Genomic DNA, 21,549 nt, shown 5'->3' on the forward strand with positions numbered 1-21,549 from the left:
GATGGTAAAGCGTTGGTATTATTCTGATTTCCCATCATTTTCTAAATTTCTAAGGTTCCAAACCCCAACCCTCACATGAAAACTTAGCTCACCATTTTCCATTTGGCTCTCACACATCTCTCTCTCTCTCTCTCTCTCTGATGCCCCACTTTTTCCATTGATAACCCACCCCAACCCTAGTACTGGGCATCACTTTAATTCATCCACATTTCAAACAAGTTTACAACAAAAAGCACCCACGAATTAGATACTCTCTCAAATTCACATACGCACCATAAATTTATGTAGATCGATATTTTAGTCTAGCAGCTACATCAATCGATACTTTAGTTTAACAACTAGGTTGATTTAGATTCATCGATGATTTAGTCTGACAGCTAGATCGATCAATACCTTAGTATAACAGCTACATCGATCGACACATTATTCTAACATATAGATGTTAGTTAGTTAGTCAGAGTATTATGTATGCTCCATTCTTCGAATATCACAAGCACAGTTGGATTTGTTAAAAAAGAAAAGTATTCTTGTTATAGATATTATATCATTGACCACGTGGTGACATAGAAATCATATGGTTGACCGTTGGAAAAATAAGAACGATGTAAAATCATTAGGGTTTGATATCATTTCATCACCATGTAATCTATTCTATGACGTGGCTTCTAGCTCCTTTCAACAAAATAGCTGCTTCTTCAATTCAACTCTTTTTTTTCCTGGGTAAACTTCTTCATGCTTCGATTCCTTCGAATCAGAACATTTTAGTCATTGACACATTGTCAATTGTCATGTCGGATGACAACGTTTTCCAACTATGAGAACAAGGTCAAATGTACAGAAGTGAATTCGGTCAGTTGGTTAGAGAATACCATTTTCAATGGTCGCTCACCTAAGTTTGAATCTCTCTTTCTTAAAGTCTCAATTAATTTTAAATATAAGTTATATCTCGTCTTGTCAAACAAAAAGAATAAGGTTCAAACAGCATCAAATTACATTACTAGTAGAAAATACAGTTGTGAACAGCCATACATCCCATAACCCCTTAACATCTTCAACTCAGAATAATCCCCTGAAAATCTTCTAACTTTCAAGGTTGTCACGGCCCATCCATGTTCCATAAATTGTCAGTCAGATTGTCCAACATCCAATCATCTCCCCCCATCTGGCAATCAAACAGTGAATTGCCAAGATTGCCCATTGCCGAAACAGGGTCCAGGCTGAGACCCTCCACGTCATAGCTACTGCTGTCCACATAGTGACTGCCATCTGGAGTTAAGCTGTTGTAGCCAAGTCGGTAAGATGCAGGGGGTAAACTCGTGGACGGTTCTGCCATTTGAGGCACATGTGGAATAAAAGAATCCGCCGAAAGGATATTACTTGGGAGGGTGGCAAGATTGGCATTTCCACTAATGTGATAATTGTCCAACATGTTCGTCGCATTGCTAGGTGGAGAGGTTGAGAGTGGCACGGAAGGAGCTGCGTGATTTGGTGACAGACAAGGATACGCGGAGTTCTGAGAAGTGCTCAAGGTTGAAGAGCAAGAAGAAGAAGATTGCTCCATTTTTTGCAGCAGAGTCGGCACCCAGAAACCCCGAACTGCATCGAGAAATTGCTCGCTGTTCGACTCGATGTTCAGTTGGCGCGCCTGTTTTTGCACCCTTGTTCTCCAATAGTTCTTTATCTCGTTGTCTGTTCTTCCCGGCAAATGCTGCGCAATTTTAGACCACCTGAAAACCGTACAAACATGTTATCGGTACATTTTAGACATTACAGACGCGTGACATAAAGAAGGGATATTTGGCATGGAGAATTCCTGACATAACAAACACCAACTTACTAAAGAATTAAGGTTGTGACATACCTGTTACCCCACTTGGCGTGGAGTTCAAGGATCACGAGCTGTTCTTGCGGAGTAAGGTTCCCGCGCTTAATGTCGGGTTTTAAGTAATTTAGCCATCTCAATCTGCAGCTTTTTCCCGTCCTCTTCAATCCTAAAGAAAAACAGAGTTGAATGCTTGAGAACCAATCAATGAAATGGACTCATTGACAAATGGTTGTCATCATGAGGCTAGCTGCTATTTACCTGCAAGTTTTGCTAAAGAATTCCAATGGCCTTCGCCGTGGTTCATGATGTAATGTATAAGCAGATTGTCTTCCTCAAGAGTCCATGGCCCTCTTCTGAACTCATTTTCTTCATTAGGGGTTGTAGGAGCAGCCATAGCTGCTCTCTTGCTTGAGAGAGAGAGAGAGAGAGAGAGAGAGAGTGAGTGAATTGTTTTGTTTTGTTTTGTTTTGAGGAAAGAGAGGGATGAAAGTGAAACAGAAGGAACGCAAATTAAGATTTTATAGAGCAGAACAGAACAAAGTTTCAAATAATTACAAATCTAGAAAAGTAAAACCCTAAAAGGAGAGTGTCCGCATGCATTTTTGGCTTCTAAACTGTCCAAATGGAATCTTATGAGATGAAATTTGGTTGTATAGTCCATGGATTAGCCTTCTGAGGTGTCAAAGCAAAGCTAGAGCTTCTAGCTATATGGGTCACAACAAAATAAACTTTTCTTAGTCATCCTTGGTCAAGTTCAAACCACATAATTATACAACTCGAGTGATATTGTGCGGGATCTGAGTAGCCAGTCGATTAACACAATACAACTGCTCGACCGTCATTCACATCCCGTAATATAAGTCATGCACTAGAGAGTTTATGATAAACTTACGTATGGTTAATACATAATGATTTCATAAATAGTTGGATAGATTCGAATTAGGTCTGAACTAAAGAAAGAGAAGATGGACGAGGTTCTTGAAAGTGAGACGTAGTAGGGTTTCTTTTCTTCAAGGGATAGCTATTTTCGTTTCGTTTCTATTTGTTGTCCATCTGGATTCGATCCCTCCTTATACAAGAAACGTGATGGACTGGACAAAATATATTTTACGCAGATGCATACAAACGTGGAAAATGGCGTATTCTAAGTTGGGCTCCATCGAACCATGTTTCAAAGTATTCAACTTTATAAAGATATTGACGGTGTGTGGTTGGAATATAATGATGCCCCTTCCAAGCACAAAAAATCATTTTGTTCTTTTCAGCGTGGTACTACATGTTTTCTTCCAAAACCAGGTCATTACGTGTATACTCGCTTGATTCGTAATTAGCGTATTTTGATTGTACAAATATTGCAACTGAAATCACTTATTTTTTTCCATTATCGTTTAAAGAGCAATTCTGTAAAAACTCAATTGAATTAGAGATTGTTAAGTAACTCATATGTCTCAAATAAATTACAATTTTGATAAAAATTAACAGTTTCGTGATGAACCAATCACATATTTGATACATATAGATGACTGAATTGAATCATCTCAATTTTGACTATTTTTGCAAAGATGATTTGTAAATAATTAGTGAGAAAATGAATGGCTTTAATTATAACATTTCACAGTGAAAATATGTTCAAGTGTAAGCACAAGTATTGTCCCAATAATAAAAGAATAATACCTGGGTGCACACCATGGTACCTCTCATTGTCTACTTAGTTGCTACAATTTTCATTGTAAACGTGTCATAAACAAAATCATTCAATCTATTATCATAGCCGAAATATTATCCATACAAAAACAACAATAAAATTGAAAGTCGTTTAATCATCATGATAATCTTAATTGTTCTTAAAATCGTTCATTTGTTTCGTACATATTATTGACCTTTTAATAAACAGTTTTGAAAGTAGCTAGATTGTAGGAAAAGTGGTACTAAGGAGAAAGAAAGAAAGTGACATGGCGAGCTCTCGTGGGAGAGGTGGCCAAAGGAGAGGACTCAGGGGAGAGGGGGGACCCCGTTCGGGGCGGGGAGGGGAGGAGGGGGGGGGGTGTTTTGTTTAAAGTTTTGAATAGATTCAAAGGCCAGGTATATATGATGTCATATGTCATAACATGAGAGAATCAATTATTTGAGGATAATATTTTTCCAAATGTAGTCGAAATGATTCTATGATGGGAGGGAGATGCTCTTGTCATCCTACCTGTTTTGGGAACATGAGAAGAAAAAGCTTAGAGTAAAGGACCACTGAACTATTCAGCATCATGTGAGACTTGATATTGATATATATCGAAAATGCACGCGTGCTTTCTTGGTCACCTCTGGTGGTGTGGGGTGGGGGTACCCTAGCCATGAGCTGTGAATCCAGATGATCCATGATTATTGACGTTAAACCGCTTTATTGTTTTAGATAAAAGAGAGATGGATTCCTCAAACTCAAAGCAATCCATCCACAATCAAACAATCTAGCATCCCTGCAGTTTTGTACAAATTTTTTTTAGTGCTACTAGTAGTAACATCACTCATCTTGCGTTGTATTCTATTTCGTTAGTCCTAGGGAATTTGTTCGGTGTCTCGTAGTTGTAATCTTCCTATTAATGATTCTGATAACTTTTACAGGATATGTATTACCTTGGGGTCAGATGAGCTTTTGGGGAGCTACAATAATAACAAGCTTAGCTAGCGCCATACCTGTAGTAGGGGATACCATAGTTACTTGGCTTTGGGGCTGTTTCTTCGTGGACAATGCCACCTTAAATCGTTTTTTAAGTCTTCATTAAGTTTCCGACGTGTGACTATGTATTATTTGATATCTACTCGTTTTGAGATTCCATGAAGAAGTTAGGACGGAGGAGCCTTATAATTGAAAGCACTGAAATTGCACTCGGGATGTGTGGGTTGAGAGTGACAACTGACGCAGAGCACAAATAAAGGTTGCAGATGGGGTGGAGCGTACACCTATGAGTCTATGATTTATTTGTAAAGGCTAAGTTCAATGAAAGGACCCAGAAAATTGGACATATATGTTTGAGAAATGGTAAGAAACTCTCTAAAAAAATGTGATTCTCTATGAACTCTCTGTTACCTTATACTTTTGGCACAATGTGGTTTATAATGTTGGTACGGAAATTAACGTAAACTGCATGGTAGAAGAGAATCCATTAAGAGTTCCGCTTTTGAAAGAGTTCTCTTAGCATTACCTAGCAAAATAAAGAGTGGCAAATTATTGTTTTGACTCGAGGCTCGAGTAGCTTGAAGTGTTATAGTTTACAGGGATGAAGATTTTGATGAGGTGTATGATGCTCATTCTTCTCTGGATGATCATGTAGCTAGCTAGCACTTTTAGAACAAATCCCTCACCTATGCAACTAGAATGGAATATGATCATCAATTCAATTTTACTCTCATCATTTCTTACTTAGGTTAACCCTGCATGGAAATGTGCCCTTCATAACTTCCAAACAACTGTCAAATTGAGGACATGTTTACTTACAAGAAACGAAAAAACGAAGGGATAGGAGAACCTAGCAATAGGAAAAATAAGATTAATTAGCCGCCTTAGCCTCGTAGTTAATATGATGATTTTTCTCATTCTTGATTTATTTTGTAGGTTTCTAATTACAGATTTCAGTGAAAAATTCACTTTGAATTCAATCCCATATTTGTTAATAAAGTAGAAACTCAAGAAATGAAAAGGTGTGGATGGTAGTATTGCCGTGTCGTGTGTGTTGTTGATTTTGTGAATTTCGTGTCGTTAGAATTCCGGAACTTGTTGGCCGGCCTGCCGTTTGGACTGAGTTAACATATGGGCCTGTTGCCATTTCCAACCTTGCAGGGGAATGCGTTGTGCGTCGTTTGAGCCCTTAGAAGGTCCAAGCCCAGTTGGTATTACAGGGGCAAAAACATGTAATTTCAAATGCTAAATGTTTTTATCTGCTTATAAACTACTTCTCACTAATGAATTTGAGCTAGTTTGAATGTGCTTTTAAATTATTTAAAGTGCCTTTAGTAAAAATACTATTAAATCCTGGAAAAACACTTCAAGTCTTCCTGAAAGAAGCACATAATTAGTGCTTCTCGTAGAAAGCACTTATAGTGCTTTTGGAATCTAAAAATATTTTCTCTAAAAGCGTTTTCAATCATTTTAAAAACACATCCAAATGAGTCTTTTATTATAATACAAGCGATTTTAGACAATAAGGAACCGAACAAAAATCCTCAAGTGTAGTGATAAATATTCTAAACCACTTACAAGCATCTTTTTTTTTTTTTTTTTTTTTTCCTTTTTTTAATATGGAAAGGTACTATATACATTAGGATGTCAATAAAATATGTACAAGAGAATTAATAATAAAAGAAGGGAACCCTTGAAAAAAACCTTGCCGAGACTTTCAATTCAGAATCAAGTAAAAAAGAGGCCGCCATTGCAAAATAAAAAATAAAAAAGATGCAATCACTTTAGAACCATCCTCAATCAAGATGTCTGCTGCCATGTCCGATAGTATCTCAAACCAAGCCACTTCAAGTTGTTCTCCAAGTCCTGCTCTTACAAGCCTATGTGCTGCCTGATTTGCTTCTCATCTAGCATGACTAAGTTTGGATTGGGAAAAAGCTTGGAAGGATGAGCGAAAATCATTACCTTGTCGATGCATCCTTCAAATTCTATTTCGCAACTCCTCTACAAACATGACGACCCTTCTTGCAGCAATCAACTCTGCTACTTACAAGTCTCTTAGTCACAACAGTTACAACAAGGTGTCCAGAAATTTTTGTTAGACCATTATGTCATTTTCAGTGAAATAAATTTCATATAACTTTTAATTTATGACTTCTCATTCCGTAATCATGTGACCTTCGCCTATCACTTTCCTCCATGATCATGTAGGAGGACATGGACATTAATTATGAACTTAAAAAAAAAAAAAAAAAAAAAAAAAAAAAAAAAAAAAAAAAAAAAAAAAAAAAAATCTCCATTAATTTTGACCAAATGTGAACACCAAACGACTGCCTGCCTAACAATTTGGGTTACGACGCGTTTCTTAAGAGCAAATGTTTTGTTTAGTAATTGCACGAAAAAAGACTAGAAGTTTACGTATATATGCAACATTACTTAATTGGTTCGTTCTTTTCAATAAAATAAAATTCTGACTCACTTGAATTCAGATATAAGAAGACGGATACATCGTTTTGATCAATTGACCTAACCCACATTTGCAACAATACAATAAAATGAGATTTGTATTGGTATGGAAATTCGCCTAAACAAGTTAAGGTCGGTGATAGGCCATTTGTGATGTACCTTCAAACGAGGATGTTGACAGTCTCATTTCATTCTTATATGGTAAAGTTATCATTCAATTTCTAAACCCTAAACCCTCTTCTGTTTCCACCATTAAAGAAATAAAGTTTGGCACAGAATATGTGCATCCGAATTCAAAATCAAAGATTAGCTACAATGCAAAATACAAATTGAATCAAGAATCAAGGGCTTATTAGGTGAAGATTGACTTTTAAATGATACTTAATTGTAGTCTAATTAGTATGCTATTCTAGCTAGGGTTTGTGTGAATTTTGATGAAAAGTTATATATTTGATCTTAAGAAAAAAGATTAGAAGGGATAAGAATATGTAGATCGACAAAAGTAGGAGAGTACAATCAATTACACAACCCTCTCCATACTTTAAGCCATACCTAACAACTACTAGGTAAGGTAGCAGCTACAACCATGCTTAATCTTCCGATAATTTGATATTCAAAACGAGCAAAATGCCAATTAACTTGAGATGCAAGGCATGCATGTATATATGCATGGTATATTATTATAAGTTGGGATTTTGAGGGGGATGGGGGGTTGTCAATGAATCGGTATGGGTTATCAACGTGGATTGGGAATATCGAGTAGAGAAATGAAGTTCTCCAGATTTGGAAAGTTTGGAGTCAACATTTTTATGGACTCTTTAGATTGTGAGCACTCCAATTGAGGCTAGTGTTTATATTTGGTTTTACAACCTTTTATTGAATGGAGTTGAAATGGAAACCTATATATGCGATTTGTGGTAACGTCATCATTATCCATAAAGAGAAGATGTATGTTCCCATCAAGGACAAAAATTGAAAACAAACAAATTAAGATAATCACACCAAATCAAATACCAATTTTACATAATTCAACACTAAACTGGTTATATAGCCCCACGCCTCCGATGCCCCACACACTATGACAATGAACCAGCTTTCTTTACACTCAAGTTCGAATCTCCTTTCTGTAAATTAAAGTAAGTTTAGAATTTCTCTTGCTAAAAACAATTAGTATATGAAGAGAGAGGTAGGAAGACAAAGTCAACTTATAACTGAAATGAAAATCTGTACTATAGCCAATATGCTTTTGGACTTAAGTTTCTATAAACTCGGTTAGTCTGTCTCTAAAAGCATGCAAAACCGCAAGTTTCTGTGTAGACAAACGACTCGAAGTTTGGAAGATGGAACTCATAGACGATCTTTGCGATTTGGAGACTAGTCTTGGCGCCAATCATCATGAAATCATGGCTCTCTCGGCTAATGACACCTCCTTTACTACCGATCATCATCATCAGCCCCAACCTGACCAGCTCCCTATCAACTTCACTCATCATATTCAAAGCTTTTCCCATAATTCTGATGATCCAAATCATGATGATTTCTTAGTTGCTCATTCCACAGCTCATCTGATGACTGGAGATTTTCGCCAAGAAACAGGAAAAGGAAAGGTACGTACTTAATATTGTATATATAAGTAGATAGTTGCTCGCTGAAGAGCTAGTTTATATATGTTGTCTGGTTAATTACCTTGATGTGATAGATCATGTGTATGCTTAATTTATGGCTAGACTGACTTTATATTGATCATGTGTTTTCTCTCGATATTGAAATGCGCACGCGATTGGGGATTCTTGGCAGTCGTTAGGAGGAAGGAAGAGAAAGATAAACAATAGTGACAAAGATGGGGAGAAACTAAAAGAAGTGATTCATGTGAGAGCTAAGAGAGGCCAAGCTACTGATAGCCACAGTTTGGCAGAAAGGGTACAAATATTTCAGTTCTTTTAAATTGGACATATTACCAGTATCTGGTTTAGAAGTACTAATTCTCTTGTTAATTTTCAAGGGCAGATTTTGAAGCAAATTTATCTTAATTCCCTTGCGCCTTAATTAAATAGCGATAACAAATTAAATCCATAATATTCTGATAACGACACAGTTAATACATATAGAGGAAAGATTATCGGTGTTGGTCTTGCGCATTTGTTTAACATTCATGGTATTACTAGGTAAGAAGAGAGAAAATAAATGATAGGCTGAGATGCCTGCAAAATCTGGTTCCAGGGTGCTACAAGGTACATAATTTGATTTACTTGTCGCTTTGAATAAACTACGATAGAGTTCATGAGTTATTATTTTTTAAACATAATTGATAATGTTTTTTATGGATGAATTAATTTGCAGACAATGGGAATGGCAGTAATGCTGGATGTGGTTATCAGCTACGTTCAGTCACTGCAGAAACAAATTGAGGTGTGAGTCATATCATAAATAATTAACCAAAAGTTCAAAACATATCATGGAGATTTCTTATAATGTCACAATTATGGATCAATCGTCGTATATATCCAAATAGAATACTAATAATTAAAGTGCTTTTTGTTTGGTGGCTTCCTAGTTTCTGTCAATGAAACTTTCTGCAGCAAGTGCGTATTATGATTTCAATTCACCAGGTGTGGATGCTGCGGACGCAATGCAACAGCAGCAGGTATAAATTTAGAAGATTACAGAAATACACACACAGACACACATTAAATTATGAATTTGTATATCCATTATTTCTTCCCGTCTCAATCATCTCAACGATGTTTTTCCCACTCCTTTTTCTCCTCATGCACACCAGGTTTATTTATGACTTTTCATTCAAGAAAAAAAAAATCAACGGTAAAAAATAAATTGAAATGTACAGAAATCGTTTTCCTATTAAATATTTAAGGTTGTTAATGAACTTTTAAAAGATGAAAGTGATTAAGCGAGCAATGTGGGATGTTGCAGGGGACAAATACTGCATATCACGAGGTACAAGAGATGGCATTAAGATCAGAGATTCAGAAGGGTATGGAGGACTTCCTCACCTCAACAACGCAGCATGGCCTATTTGAGAACTGAGAGTGTAAGTTCAATCTTCTTCAGATCTCATGCTGCTAAACCCTACATGTACATGTAGAGACAATGAAACACAGGACGATCAATACCATCTTCTCCAGCTTCCATGGATCCCATATTACAATAAAATACTACTGTTTTCATGCTTATTTATATATATATATATATATATATATATATATATATATATATATATCTAGTTGCATATATGTATATTTGTGTAGGGTGCAAAACGAATCTTGTACTATTGTATAATAACTAAACTGCAGTAATATTAATTTACAGATGATATTGTACTGTACTTGTATCATCAATATCACCCATTACTGATCAGCATTATTCTCTTCAAAATTATGTCAGTTGTACCACATATTGACCGATAATATTGCTGATCGAGACTCACTTGTATCAAAGAGTGGTCATTGTATAGTCAATAAATGTGGTGCAAATAGCAACACTCAAATTATGTTAATGACCGCAATGAGCTGGTGGATAACTATAAAATTATGGGCTTGAGATGTTCCTCTTTTTCGTATCTCTTTGTATAAATCAACGAAAATAATGCTATTAAGTATAGTGACGACCAAAAACCTTGAATTGGGACTTGCATATAATTTTTGGTTTTGTGACCATCTACTCTACATTGTATAATCCAGACTGATCAAAAAGGTTGTTGAGATAGATCAAAGTGGTAGTTAGTCAGCAACGCACAGGCTCAGGTGCACTGCATCCGAAATAAGGGTTGGATCCCTGTAGATCATGATCTAAAGACAGCTTGATTGATGTATAATTGAAATGAGAGAGTGATCTGTCATGTGGGTTTCAAAGATTACCCTTAAAATTAAGGGCACTGATGCCTCAACGCGGTTTAAGTGATGAAAGAGAGGCAGCTGAGAATGATGTGTAGTAGAGAAGAGAACCATTTGCCATGGGTCCCCTTATTGGTCACTAAACTAAAAAAAGGGACAGGGTCATGTATATTTGGGGGTACATGCCTCTCAAATACGATTTTGCTTGACTGAACATTTCGAAGAGGGCAGGTTCAGTGACTCTAGTTGTAGTTGAGGTGGCAGGACAAAACTTCTGTGAGAGTGTCCGACTATATCATTTGTAGGGCACTTTTACAAACAAAGTTTTTCTTATGCGGACAAATTTTGTACGGATGAGTTACGCATGATCCGAATCAATATAATGACGCAGCAACAACAATAATATGACACCATAACATCAATCCGATGCTATAATGATATTGTAACAATAAAATCTAAAATCAAGTCATGCGCAACACATAATTGAGGTTTGCCGGTAAGATTTAGATCCAACTTCAAGATTCTCAACTATTTGACCCAAATTCACCACAAGAAGTATATAGCCCAATGGGCCTTAATATATTCTCATTTCCAGCCCAAAAGAAAATCCTTTTCCATGTGTTGTGTGTTTACTGCTTGGGTTTGAACGCCAATAATCCAAACAAAACCTCCCCAACGCAACCACCGTCCCTGTCTCTCTCTCTCTCTGCTCCGAGCACTGCGCAGCACTTTTGACTGAGCGGAGCTGCAGAGATGTTGCAGTTGCAGGGCCTGCGGGCGTTTTCAGTTGCCGAACCCACCCACTTGGCCTCCCCCTCCTACTCACGTGTCATCCGGACGTCGCTCCGCCTCCGCCGTCAGTCAGCTTCGTTCCCGACGAGGCGGCCACGTCTCCGATCACTCCCCGACGTCAGGAGCTGCGCCGCTCTCGCATTCGATTTCAAAGGTGGCAAAGGGTACTTTCTTAAAACGTTCAATTTCTTTGTTTAATTTGGCGGCATTCTCTATGTTATGAATTCGAATCGTCATACCATCGCAATTCTTACACGAAACATCACGGTTTTATTGATTGTCAGATGAGAATAGTATAATGTACCTAAATCTCTCACTTTGTTCGTTGAATTTTAGATTTTTGATGTTGCGTTGGATAACCATTTCGATATTATTTTATTTCCCGATACAAACGATATTGGGGAGGGGATTTGAACTCGGAATGCTCTTAACCGACTTGAGCTATGATCCTCTTACTTTCGTTATTAATTTTTGGTTTTTGTTTCAAGAACACGAAATGGATATCAAACGAGCCTTAATTTGTTGCTGAAAGGATTTATTTTTTAATTAAAGCCTTGGCCTTTTTGGACTTTGCAGAATGAGTGAGTTTCTTGATGTTGAGCTCAGAGTCCGGGATTATGAACTTGATCAATATGGTGTCGTTAACAATGCTGTTTATGCAAGTTATTGCCAACATGGTGAGTTAAACGTTTCTGTAATTTGAAAGGCCTTTGATTTTTAACCACAATTTATGATTAGATCTAGCTGATTACACCTGTTGATTTCCAATTTTTCCCTCTTCCATATTTCACCGGGGGATTCTTCCAGTCGAATTCGTGCTCTTAAAGGTTGTATTTACGGCAGAAATGTGTTTCTTGGGGAATTATTCTGTGGTTTATACATAATCGAAACTTGTAAATGAATCTGAATTAAAAGATTACGCCTTTTTTCAATCTTTGCAACTCTATTAAACAAGCTGAGCTGTTGTGCTTCAATATTTTGATCAGGTCGTCATGAACTTCTGGAAAGGGTCGGCATCAGTGCCGATGGAGTTGCCCGCACTGGTGGCGCATTAGCATTGTCGGATTTGTCACTCAAATTCCTTGCACCTCTCAGAGTATGTCTCGATATTTACGTTTGAATTTCTTTAAGATATTTTTCCTACTGCAATGTACATGTTTGTATTAGTGATTGAGAATTCGGCCTTGTCACTAACAAGGTCTGTGCAACTAGAGTGGAGATAAGTTTGTCATAAAGGTCAGGCTCGCTGGCTCCTCAGCTGCTCGCCTATACTTTGATCACTTCATTTTCAAGCTGCCAAATCAAGAGGTTTGTTATTTGCCAGTCCTAAGATTTTTTACATCATATCAAGGAGTTGTCTCGACTTTCAACACACTGTGAGCTTCTGATAATATTTTCTGAACAGCCTATCTTGGAAGCAAAGGCCACAGCAGTATGGCTTGACAAAAACTATCGTCCTATCCGCATTCCACCAGAGGTGAAATCTAAACTTGTTCAATTTCTTCGCCACGAGGAGTCGAACTGATTTTCCTGCAACATGAAGTTTGTTGGATAGACTCCAATACAAAGGCTCATGTTGGATACGCATCTTGTTTCCGGGAAATGAAGCAAAAGAAGATTTCAAACACAATTACACTTCAAGAAAGTATGTTTTTAGTGTTAAAGATGTAACTACATTACTTGCATGTTATAGTATTAATTGGACAAGTTTGGTCTTCAATCTGTAGGATGATGGAAGAAAATGAGAAGCTCTAAATTATGTTGTTGAACTCATGGTTTATTTACTTCACACCGTTTGTCACAACAATAATGATTGTCACATACCCCGTTTATTTATAACTTTTGGATTGAATAAATCAATGGAAAATCGAGAGACAATTTAAACAAGAGTTTGCAGAAGAAGAAAAAGGTGCGTGCAGAAATTTATTTTTCTTGTCACAGTTTTCAATATATGGGTCTTGAAGCATCTTGACGGGCTCGACATGAATTGCAACAAACACCATACAGGCATTGGACCATTATGACCATGAACTGTGAGTACAGGCTCTGAACCCGTTCGGTGACTGGGACTGGACAAGATTGGAAATGAGTCCGAGCCAGACTAGATCGAGACACCACGTTTGTGCTTGTAGTTTTGACTCTTAGGACTTGGTAGGAGTAGGAATACAGGAGAGACCAAGTCCTCCCATTATCCTATATCCCGGATTTAAATGGACCACAGGGGCATGCACAGACAAACGTGATTTGTCTTGCCTGTAAAGAAAGAGAGTGATAGACACTGATAGATGGAGAGAGGATGGAGGACCAGGGAATAGAATATGGAGAAGAAGAAGAAGGTGATGGTGGCGATCCATGTGAGCGAGTTTAGCCAATACGCCTTCAATCGGGCACTCAAAATTGTACGCCACACCATCGTCAGTTCGCAGCTAGTCGTTCACTGCACAGCCCATTGACTTCTCTTCGGCTTAGGCTGCCAGTTTCAGACCTGGCCGTAGGGTCTCTAAATCCGAATCACCCTACCTATTTCGCTATTTCAACAAATGAACTGTTGCAGTTATCGGAGTGTAAGTTTGTAACTGTATGCTTGATCAGCTGTCGTTTCCTTATTTTTGTATGCGCTTTGTGCAGCTGCCGAGTTGATAACATTTTGCTACAAAACCACCACAAGGTGACATTAGCTTCGTTGGAGAAAGCTAAAGAAATTTGTGCCAAACATGGGGTACAAATGCAATCCGCACCAAGTATTATCCTTATCAAAATCTACCTATGTGGGGTTGGACTAGGTGTTTGACTGGCAGTTTTGACCTGAGAAAACCCTCCATCTGTTTCTTCAACTACCAAGTTTTACAAATATCCCGAAATATCTGATAAATAGAGATACAACTCCCTCTCGTTTTGTCAACAAAAACCCGAAGGGAAAAAAATGGGAGAAGAAGCAATTGCGAGAGGAGAAGAAAGAATGGGAGAAGCGATTGCAAGAGGAGCTGAGAAGAGGGTGATGGTGGCCATTGACGAGAGCGAGTGCAGTCATTACGCGCTCATGTGGGTTCTCGACAACCTCAAAGATTCCATAACCAAGTCGCCCTTGATCATCTTCACGGCTCAGACTCCCTCCGCTGGCAACGTCATCTTCTCGGCATCGCTCGGCAGTGCTCGCATGTACTATCCTATGTCTTCCAGTTAAGTTGTTCAGTCTCTTCATCGTGTTTTTCTTTTGCTCTTTTATTTTCAAGGTGCAAAATGCCGTACACATGTGGAGAGGAGATTTCTGTGAAATCTTCTGACAAATTGTTTGTTGTTACCTGTTCGTGTTATGGAATAAAGGTCAGGAGCTTGTTAACTCCTCCCAGGAAAATCACAGGAAGTTTGCGTTGGGGCTGTTGGAGAAAGCTAAAGAGATCTGTGCTAATCATGGGGTAGGGCCAAAGTTCTTCGTTCTTCAATCACAAAACTTTATGTGTGCGTATATATATACTTGTATTTGTTTGTATATAGTATATACTATTCGTATAAGTACTTCTTTTGAGACTGCTTTTGGTAGATTCCCTACTTATATGTGTTTTTACTAGCAGCGCTTTTTGCAGAAGCAGTTCAGATTTTTACTAAATATTTCAATACTTACTAGAGCATTACTTAGAAGTGCACTTTTCAAAAAGTGCTTGTATGACCCAAAAACACTTTTATGTTTACCAAACCTTGTCAAAGGTAATTTTGGTTATCAGTAAGCAGTTTTAGCTCTACCAAAAATGGCGCTCTGATGTTCTTTGGGATGCTATACTATACCACTGTGAAACATTTGACTTAAGTTTACCATTTTTTTTTTCTCATAGGTAAATGCAGAGACAGTCACAGAAGTAGGAGATCCGAAAGCAGCCATATGTGACGCTGTCCAAAAACACAACATCAATCTGCTAATTCTAGGCGAGCGTGGGCTCGGAAAAATCAAAAGGTTAGTATCATTTCATCTAATTTTCTATTTTTGCGTCTATTTGCCTGCATCTCATTTAGGGGTCTGACGATTTTGATGTGCCGAGCTAGGGCAATTCTTGGTAGTGTCAGCAACTACTGTGTTCAGAACGCCAAGTGCCCTGTCCTCGTCGTGAAGAAATCACAAGCTGAAGGTGAAGTTGCTTGACTGTGTTTTCATTTGGATGCTACTGGTATCGATTGAGACGATGTAAGAAAACTTGGTGTTAACTTATGACAGTTAATATGAACCTTGCGATGTGAAAAAACTTTCTGTAGTTGAAAAGAAATCAGAACGATATATGAAGGTTTATATTTGTGAAACAAAGATAATTCTAGAACAATACCTAACAATATAACTACAAGTACAATATCTTTAAACTTGGAGGCATATATGCTTCTGGAAATCTTATTAACTTTAAGCAGAACAAGTGTTCTGTCACCCGAAGATGCGGTTGAGGGTAGCTGCTAAACGCACACCACCTTGAGCTAACCGCTTATGGACTATTGGTAGCCGGGAGAGGAAGTATTCATCTGCAAATTAACAATGTTTAACTTATTCCATTCATTTTTTTCTCCTCAATTTATCGAACAAACAAGCATACTACCATTGAATTCAAAACATCCATACTTACCTTCTAGCACTGAACCTTCATCTGCACCCTTGTATGCCCAATCACAAGCCGCTTTGATACCTTCAGACGCATATCTGCAAATAAGTACCCCCAGTAATTAGGTTAGTGAATCGTCTAGGCCGAGCCTTGCTGATCTTATCAGCAAGCAGAACAGACTTAACACAACCAGAAGGCTCGAAAACATAAAGTTTGGCCAATTTATAACAAAAGCGAAGGGTACATACACGTTGGGGCATGCTTTCTTGTTTAGGCCGCAGGTCTCCCAACCCTTAACTTGATCTGACCATTCAGTCTGTTTTCAAAGACATATAATAAGCATCAAAGAACAAAGGTTAGGATTCAGACATTTCAGAAAATATTCTACCACAGTTAGTCTAAGATACCGTAATGTTCTGTTTAATTGCGTCAATTAGTTCTTCGACATTGGAATCGTAAAACCTCTCTTCCGCCGTCTCAATTATGTTGTCATCCCAAATCTGTATGTAAATTTTGAAAATTTAGTTAAATTAAATAGTAGTTTGTCGAACAATTGAACTGGAAGATGAGACTTACATGGTGAAGATTTTGCTTCCTCGTATACCAGTGAACGTCAATTGTGTTGCCTCCCTTGTCCGAAGCAAAACCAACATGCAGAGGCTGTGTAACACGCGTAAGATCATGATCATGAGTTAGGGTAACATAACATCATGCGTGTTTGGTTATACAGATTGCGCCATACCTGATGGATGTCTCCTATGAAATGGGAAAGAAATAGAAATGCCTGCGTGAGGTTATCTAATTATCACAGAAAAAAAACGTAGTTAAAAACAGAACTCGGTCACATAATCGTATAGTCCGCGACGAAAAGGGATTCTAATATATCATCGATAATGTATTGATATCTGTCACATCCCGGTCTCCACAACCTTGAAGATATTGTCCGCTTTGGCATTCCCTCTGGACTATGTCGCAGCAGAGCTACCGCACGGTTTTGTTCTTGTGGCCGAGTGTTAGTCCGCAGACCACATCTCCCACCACAAAAGGCCTCTTCAAAGTTGAAGCACCAGGCATGGATATATAAGGCCCAAAAACCACGCCCTCACGGGCGATGTGGGATACTACAATCCACCCCCCTTAGGGAGTCCGACGTCCTCGTCGGCACACCACGACCGTGAGTCTGGCTCTGATACCAAATTGTCACATCCCGCCTTCCCTCGCAGTGATATTGTCCGCTTTGGCATTCTGGGCCTGGACTAGGTCGCAGACACCCAGCTACCGCACGGATTTGTTTTTGCAGGCCGCAGCCCCAAAAGGCCTCACTGAAAGGTACATGTGGGCATGGACATATAAGGCTCAAGATCGACCCTCGTGTGGTCGATGTGGGATACTACAATATCATAGTCCCCAATAAGACATATATATCAAAAAAATATAGATACATTTTTAACGACATTGATACATTATCAATCAACTGCGCGTCATGCAATGAGAATTCTACGTAATAGTAATTTTCAAAAGTTATAGTATTTACATTTAGGTTGAGACGACTGGCTATTGTAGGTCAGAAGCTGAGTGGTGTAATTGTTAATTGCCCCTGCAACACAACGCCCCTTCTCTCCATCCTCATCTTTGCAGTCCCCTGGAGATTAATCGTTAGTAATTCCATGATTAATTAGAATTAATACATATATATGTACTAATCACGTTTAAAGGAACATACTACTGTACTGGTAACTGCAAACTTCAGGAGTGTTAATGTAGTGAAGGGCAGATGACCAGGGAAAAATAAACTTGACACGATCTGCCCATATGCACAGGCTGCTCCAGTCATTCTCTGCATAGTCTGGAAGCAGTTGCTTCACCGCATCCGCCGCCGCCTTGCTCAGCCTAGACTGTCATCACATCACCCAAAAAAAAAGGCCCGAATTTTGACTAAAAATTTAACCGAGACGCAAAATATGGTATATCTTTATTACTCTAGCCAACTTGGTTAAGCCGAGGTATGAGAAAAATATGACGTTGGTTAAGAACCTGAGCAATTCTGCAGACTGTGACATGCCCATCATTGCTCCAGCCATGAATCACGGGAAAAAGGAGCAGCGAGCACAAGGCAATAACAATCAGGATCCTGCCACACTCCATCGCTTCCCCTTCGTCCGAAGAAACAAAACTGCTGAAAAATGCAGCTAATATATGACGGATTTTCTCTGGTTTTGTAGTTAGTAATGAGAACACAAATTGGAAAGGAATTTAAATTTGAATTATGTGGATGTCATTTTACATATAAATTAACTTTTGTTTTTTGGCAGGGATGGATATCGGATTTCACCAAATTGAATCATGTGGATGATATTTAACAAGCACGACAATGGTGGCTCTGTCATCTGTGTGTGCACTCACTAATCGCCTGCAGTAATTAATGGGAGATTTTGATGGTGTGTATATATATATCTTGGTTATTTAAGCAAGAAATCCTGGTTTTTGTGTTTAAATATCTAATAATTTTAATTTATTGATTGCGTGCTTGAAAAGGAAGGCAACTTTTAAAAAGAGAGATCATTTGAAACGTGAAATGGTGGTAGTGGGAACGTAAAGGGTACGTGCCCTAGAAAGTCAAGCCAACAGAATGAATTAACCAAAGTATCTCATAGGAGTAATGTTATTCATACTATATTTTTGTATCACATTTTTATACTATTTTAGGTGGTATCTAATGTGGACAGCTACATCATTTGAAAAATTTACAAAATCCAAGGAAAGGAATAAGAAAAACTCATCGTATACCACAATCATCATTTAGTTAACTAATTCTTCTTAATTATTAGTTTATTAAATAATGAACTAAATTTAAAAATCTGATTAATTCAAATGATGTGGCTGTTTACATCAAATGTCACCTAAGGTGATATGAAAATGTGGTACAAAAATATGGTATGAATAGCATTACTCATCCCATAATTCCTAGTTCTTTCCAATTGCCGGATCATTTTCCTGGTGATTTCGAGAATCTCATGATCGTAACCGTTCATCGTATATCGTGCGGTAAAAAATCATTTAAAATTTAAATTTTAAAATTAAATATAAATAGTACCTAACGAAAACTGATTGCATGATATACGATCACAAAATCCTCAGGAAAATAATCCAGCGATGATCCTTATCCCTTGCCAATTAGGCTGTTTACTTTACCTAATTACAACTTACATTTTTCTCGCCATGTGCTCTCTCACTCTTTATATTAAAAGCTCATTTGAAAATGTTTTAAAATAACTGAAAACGTTTTTTGTGAAAATATTTTTAGAACCAATTTTTAGTAAAAATGCAAGTGAATTCTGGAAAAGCACTTGAAGTACTTCTTACAAGAAGCACATAAATGGTGCTTATTGCAGGAAATACTTTACGTATTTTTGAAACATACAATATTTTCTCTAAAAAGCATTTTCTGTCATTTAAAAAAAAAATTAAAACGAATCCTAAGTGTTGAATTCACGCGTCTCTCACTTTGACTTGGCATCAACGTTGATGCAGTTCTGCACGGGTGATGCATGCATTAGCATTTTTAGATTTGTTCCTCAAATTCACTAGAGCTCTCAGAATATGTCTCAATATTTACATTTTGATCTCCTAAGTTTTCCTCCTATGTACGTACGTACTGTATGCATTCTCCAAATTGTTAATTACATGACCCCTCGTATGCAACCAGGGAGGAGACAAGTTTTTCATAAAGGCTAGGGTAATTGCTCCTCAGGCGTTCAAGCTGCCCAAATCAAGCTGTTTGTTGTTCAACAACAATTGACTTATAGCTCAACTAGCTAAGAATATTTTATCTTTGCATCGCTGCATCGGAGTTATTTTAATACTATAATAATATTTAGAGACGTGACTGTGAAAGATCATTCATATAACATTCATGTACCTAAAGTAGTAAGTCTCAGGAGAAAACATAAACCTAGAAAAAAGCTACAATAATTCTTAGAAAAACAAAGATCGCATATTTTACAATTAATCTTATATTTTCCTGCCTCCACCCATAATTTTCATTTTTTCTTGGTAAGCTTTTTTTCATGTGAAAAATATGTTTTACGTCATTTTTTTTAATATTGCTATAGGCCCAGAAACTAAGATGGGCCATCTCAATTTCGGCATGTTCCTAAAAATTTGAATAGACCGTGGGCCTTGAGCCCACGATCAATGTAAAACAAAAAAAATAGGTCATGCTCCAAAAGTTTAATATCTCAATTTTCATCCCCTTTCTTGTGGAGACTGGGGCCAGCACCAATGATTGAATTGAACACGTGCTGAAATTAAATTCAATTCAATAGTTTGAAAGGCAAAGATTAGCTATGCCTCGTGCCTTGGTAGAAATTTCGTGTAACACGTTTCGCACCATTTTCTTCATAATTTTTTAGTCAGTCATGTAAAGAAAAAAATAAAATAAAAAATAATACAAAACATAGAACGAGAGAATATAATGAAAACTAATCAAAAGTTCTTAAAAGCTTTAGTTTTAATGAAAATGACAAAATAAAGGTGTAAGTGAACAGTACAAATAATAACTTTTCAAGGTAAAAATGTTCTTAATATTAAAAATAAACAATACCAAAAGTGTTTCATTAGGATTCTTATAATACATGCGTTTCTCTCTGCATGCTTTGTACGTAACATAAATATATAACACTTATTGAGTTTGAAATGAGATTTCATTTGATTTCCTTATTTGCTCGTTGGATTGCGCGTGTGGCTATTGAACCTATTTTAATTTAAAATTTAAAATTTATTTTGTTTTAGATTTACTTATAGATTTTTTAATAAAAAATTTGATAACAAATGAAGAATATTTTAGGTCACTTAGTACTATTGTCTAGTTGTATTATTCTTCACTTGAAAATAAGAGGTCATAGGTTCGATTATCTTTAAAGGTGAATTTGAACCATATTATTCCTAACATATTGTGCAGCTTAACCCACTTCCTCAACCTTTAATGTAGATAATATCGTTTTTTTTTTTTTTTTTAAAAAGTCAAAATTTTTGGGGTTAATCATTAAATACTCTCTTCCTGTTCGCGTAAAGTTTGGCAGAAGATAATTATTTAGGCCAATGCAATACACGTTATATATATTTTATAGGTCTTTCATGAAGTGTCACCTCCTAATTACTTCTGCGTCCCTTAAGTTGGACAAACTTTGAAAATAAAACTTAGAAACTTCAGCAAGTAATTATATTTAATTTACCCAAAAATATTGCATGCGTATCACGTAAATTGGTTTCAGACTTTTTGGATGATTGGGTCTATGGATCCCTCCCGCTTGACTTGACTTCAGTTCGTCTCTCTTTTATTAATTTTTTTGTTGCTATTACTAGTCCAGT

At 37.3% G+C, this 21,549-nt stretch overlaps 5 protein-coding genes across 8 annotated transcripts; 3 read left to right on the forward strand and 2 right to left on the reverse strand.

Annotated features, from left to right (window-relative positions):
* Positions 1–968: 968 nt before the first annotated feature.
* LOC137731888 (transcription factor MYB78) lies at positions 969–2,463 on the reverse strand. Its single transcript, XM_068471135.2, has 3 exons — positions 2,084–2,463; positions 1,862–1,991; positions 969–1,727 (listed from the first exon to the last, which is right to left on the reverse strand). The coding sequence occupies exons 1-3, from the start codon at positions 2,217–2,219 to the stop codon at positions 1,097–1,099; spliced, it is 897 nt and encodes a 298-aa protein (XP_068327236.1). The 5' UTR covers positions 2,220–2,463; the 3' UTR covers positions 969–1,096.
* A 5,584-nt stretch (positions 2,464–8,047) lies between these two features.
* LOC137730447 (transcription factor bHLH48-like) lies at positions 8,048–10,292 on the forward strand. The gene is made up of 6 exons (XM_088688209.1): positions 8,048–8,566; positions 8,757–8,879; positions 9,125–9,190; positions 9,300–9,368; positions 9,514–9,603; positions 9,891–10,292. Exons 1-6 carry the CDS (start codon positions 8,300–8,302, stop codon positions 10,002–10,004), a joined length of 729 nt encoding a protein of 242 aa, XP_088544335.1. The 5' UTR covers positions 8,048–8,299; the 3' UTR covers positions 10,005–10,292.
* Positions 10,293–11,448: 1,156 nt separating this feature from the next.
* LOC137731474 (acyl-acyl carrier protein thioesterase TE3, chloroplastic) lies at positions 11,449–13,371 on the forward strand. 3 transcript variants are annotated; one of them, XR_015957887.1, is made up of 6 exons: positions 11,464–11,766; positions 12,179–12,279; positions 12,589–12,698; positions 12,815–12,910; positions 13,008–13,247; positions 13,330–13,371. XR_015957887.1 is itself a non-coding variant. In XM_068470588.2 (5 exons), exons 1-5 carry the CDS (start codon positions 11,564–11,566, stop codon positions 13,125–13,127), a joined length of 630 nt encoding a protein of 209 aa, XP_068326689.1. In that variant the 5' UTR covers positions 11,449–11,563; the 3' UTR covers positions 13,128–13,371. The 3 variants fall into 3 exon arrangements, 2 of the variants coding, with proteins under 2 accessions (XP_068326689.1, XP_088544096.1); XM_068470588.2 differs by having other exon boundaries at positions 11,449–11,766; positions 13,008–13,371; XM_088687970.1 differs by having other exon boundaries at positions 11,624–11,756; positions 13,008–13,371.
* Positions 13,372–14,469: 1,098 nt separating this feature from the next.
* On the forward strand, positions 14,470–15,901 carry LOC137731475 (uncharacterized). Its single transcript, XM_068470589.2, has 4 exons — positions 14,470–14,781; positions 14,927–15,018; positions 15,433–15,551; positions 15,641–15,901. The coding sequence occupies exons 1-4, from the start codon at positions 14,526–14,528 to the stop codon at positions 15,735–15,737; spliced, it is 564 nt and encodes a 187-aa protein (XP_068326690.1). The 5' UTR covers positions 14,470–14,525; the 3' UTR covers positions 15,738–15,901.
* On the reverse strand, positions 15,830–18,640 carry LOC137731472 (endonuclease 2). 2 transcript variants are annotated; one of them, XM_088687968.1, is made up of 10 exons: positions 18,464–18,626; positions 18,214–18,355; positions 17,903–18,074; positions 17,714–17,821; positions 16,922–16,977; positions 16,756–16,839; positions 16,587–16,679; positions 16,428–16,495; positions 16,204–16,277; positions 15,830–16,102 (listed from the first exon to the last, which is right to left on the reverse strand). In XM_088687968.1, the coding sequence occupies exons 2-10, from the start codon at positions 18,322–18,324 to the stop codon at positions 16,008–16,010; spliced, it is 861 nt and encodes a 286-aa protein (XP_088544094.1). In that variant the 5' UTR covers positions 18,325–18,355; positions 18,464–18,626; the 3' UTR covers positions 15,830–16,007. The 2 variants fall into 2 exon arrangements, with proteins under 2 accessions (XP_088544094.1, XP_068326688.1); XM_068470587.2 differs by having other exon boundaries at positions 18,214–18,640.
* Between the last annotated feature and the right edge of the window lie 2,909 nt (positions 18,641–21,549).

Source organism: Pyrus communis, chromosome 16 (genome assembly GCF_041283825.1).
Source record: "Pyrus communis isolate YQ-2024b chromosome 16, ASM4128382v1, whole genome shotgun sequence".
NCBI lineage: Eukaryota > Viridiplantae > Streptophyta > Magnoliopsida > Rosales > Rosaceae > Pyrus > Pyrus communis.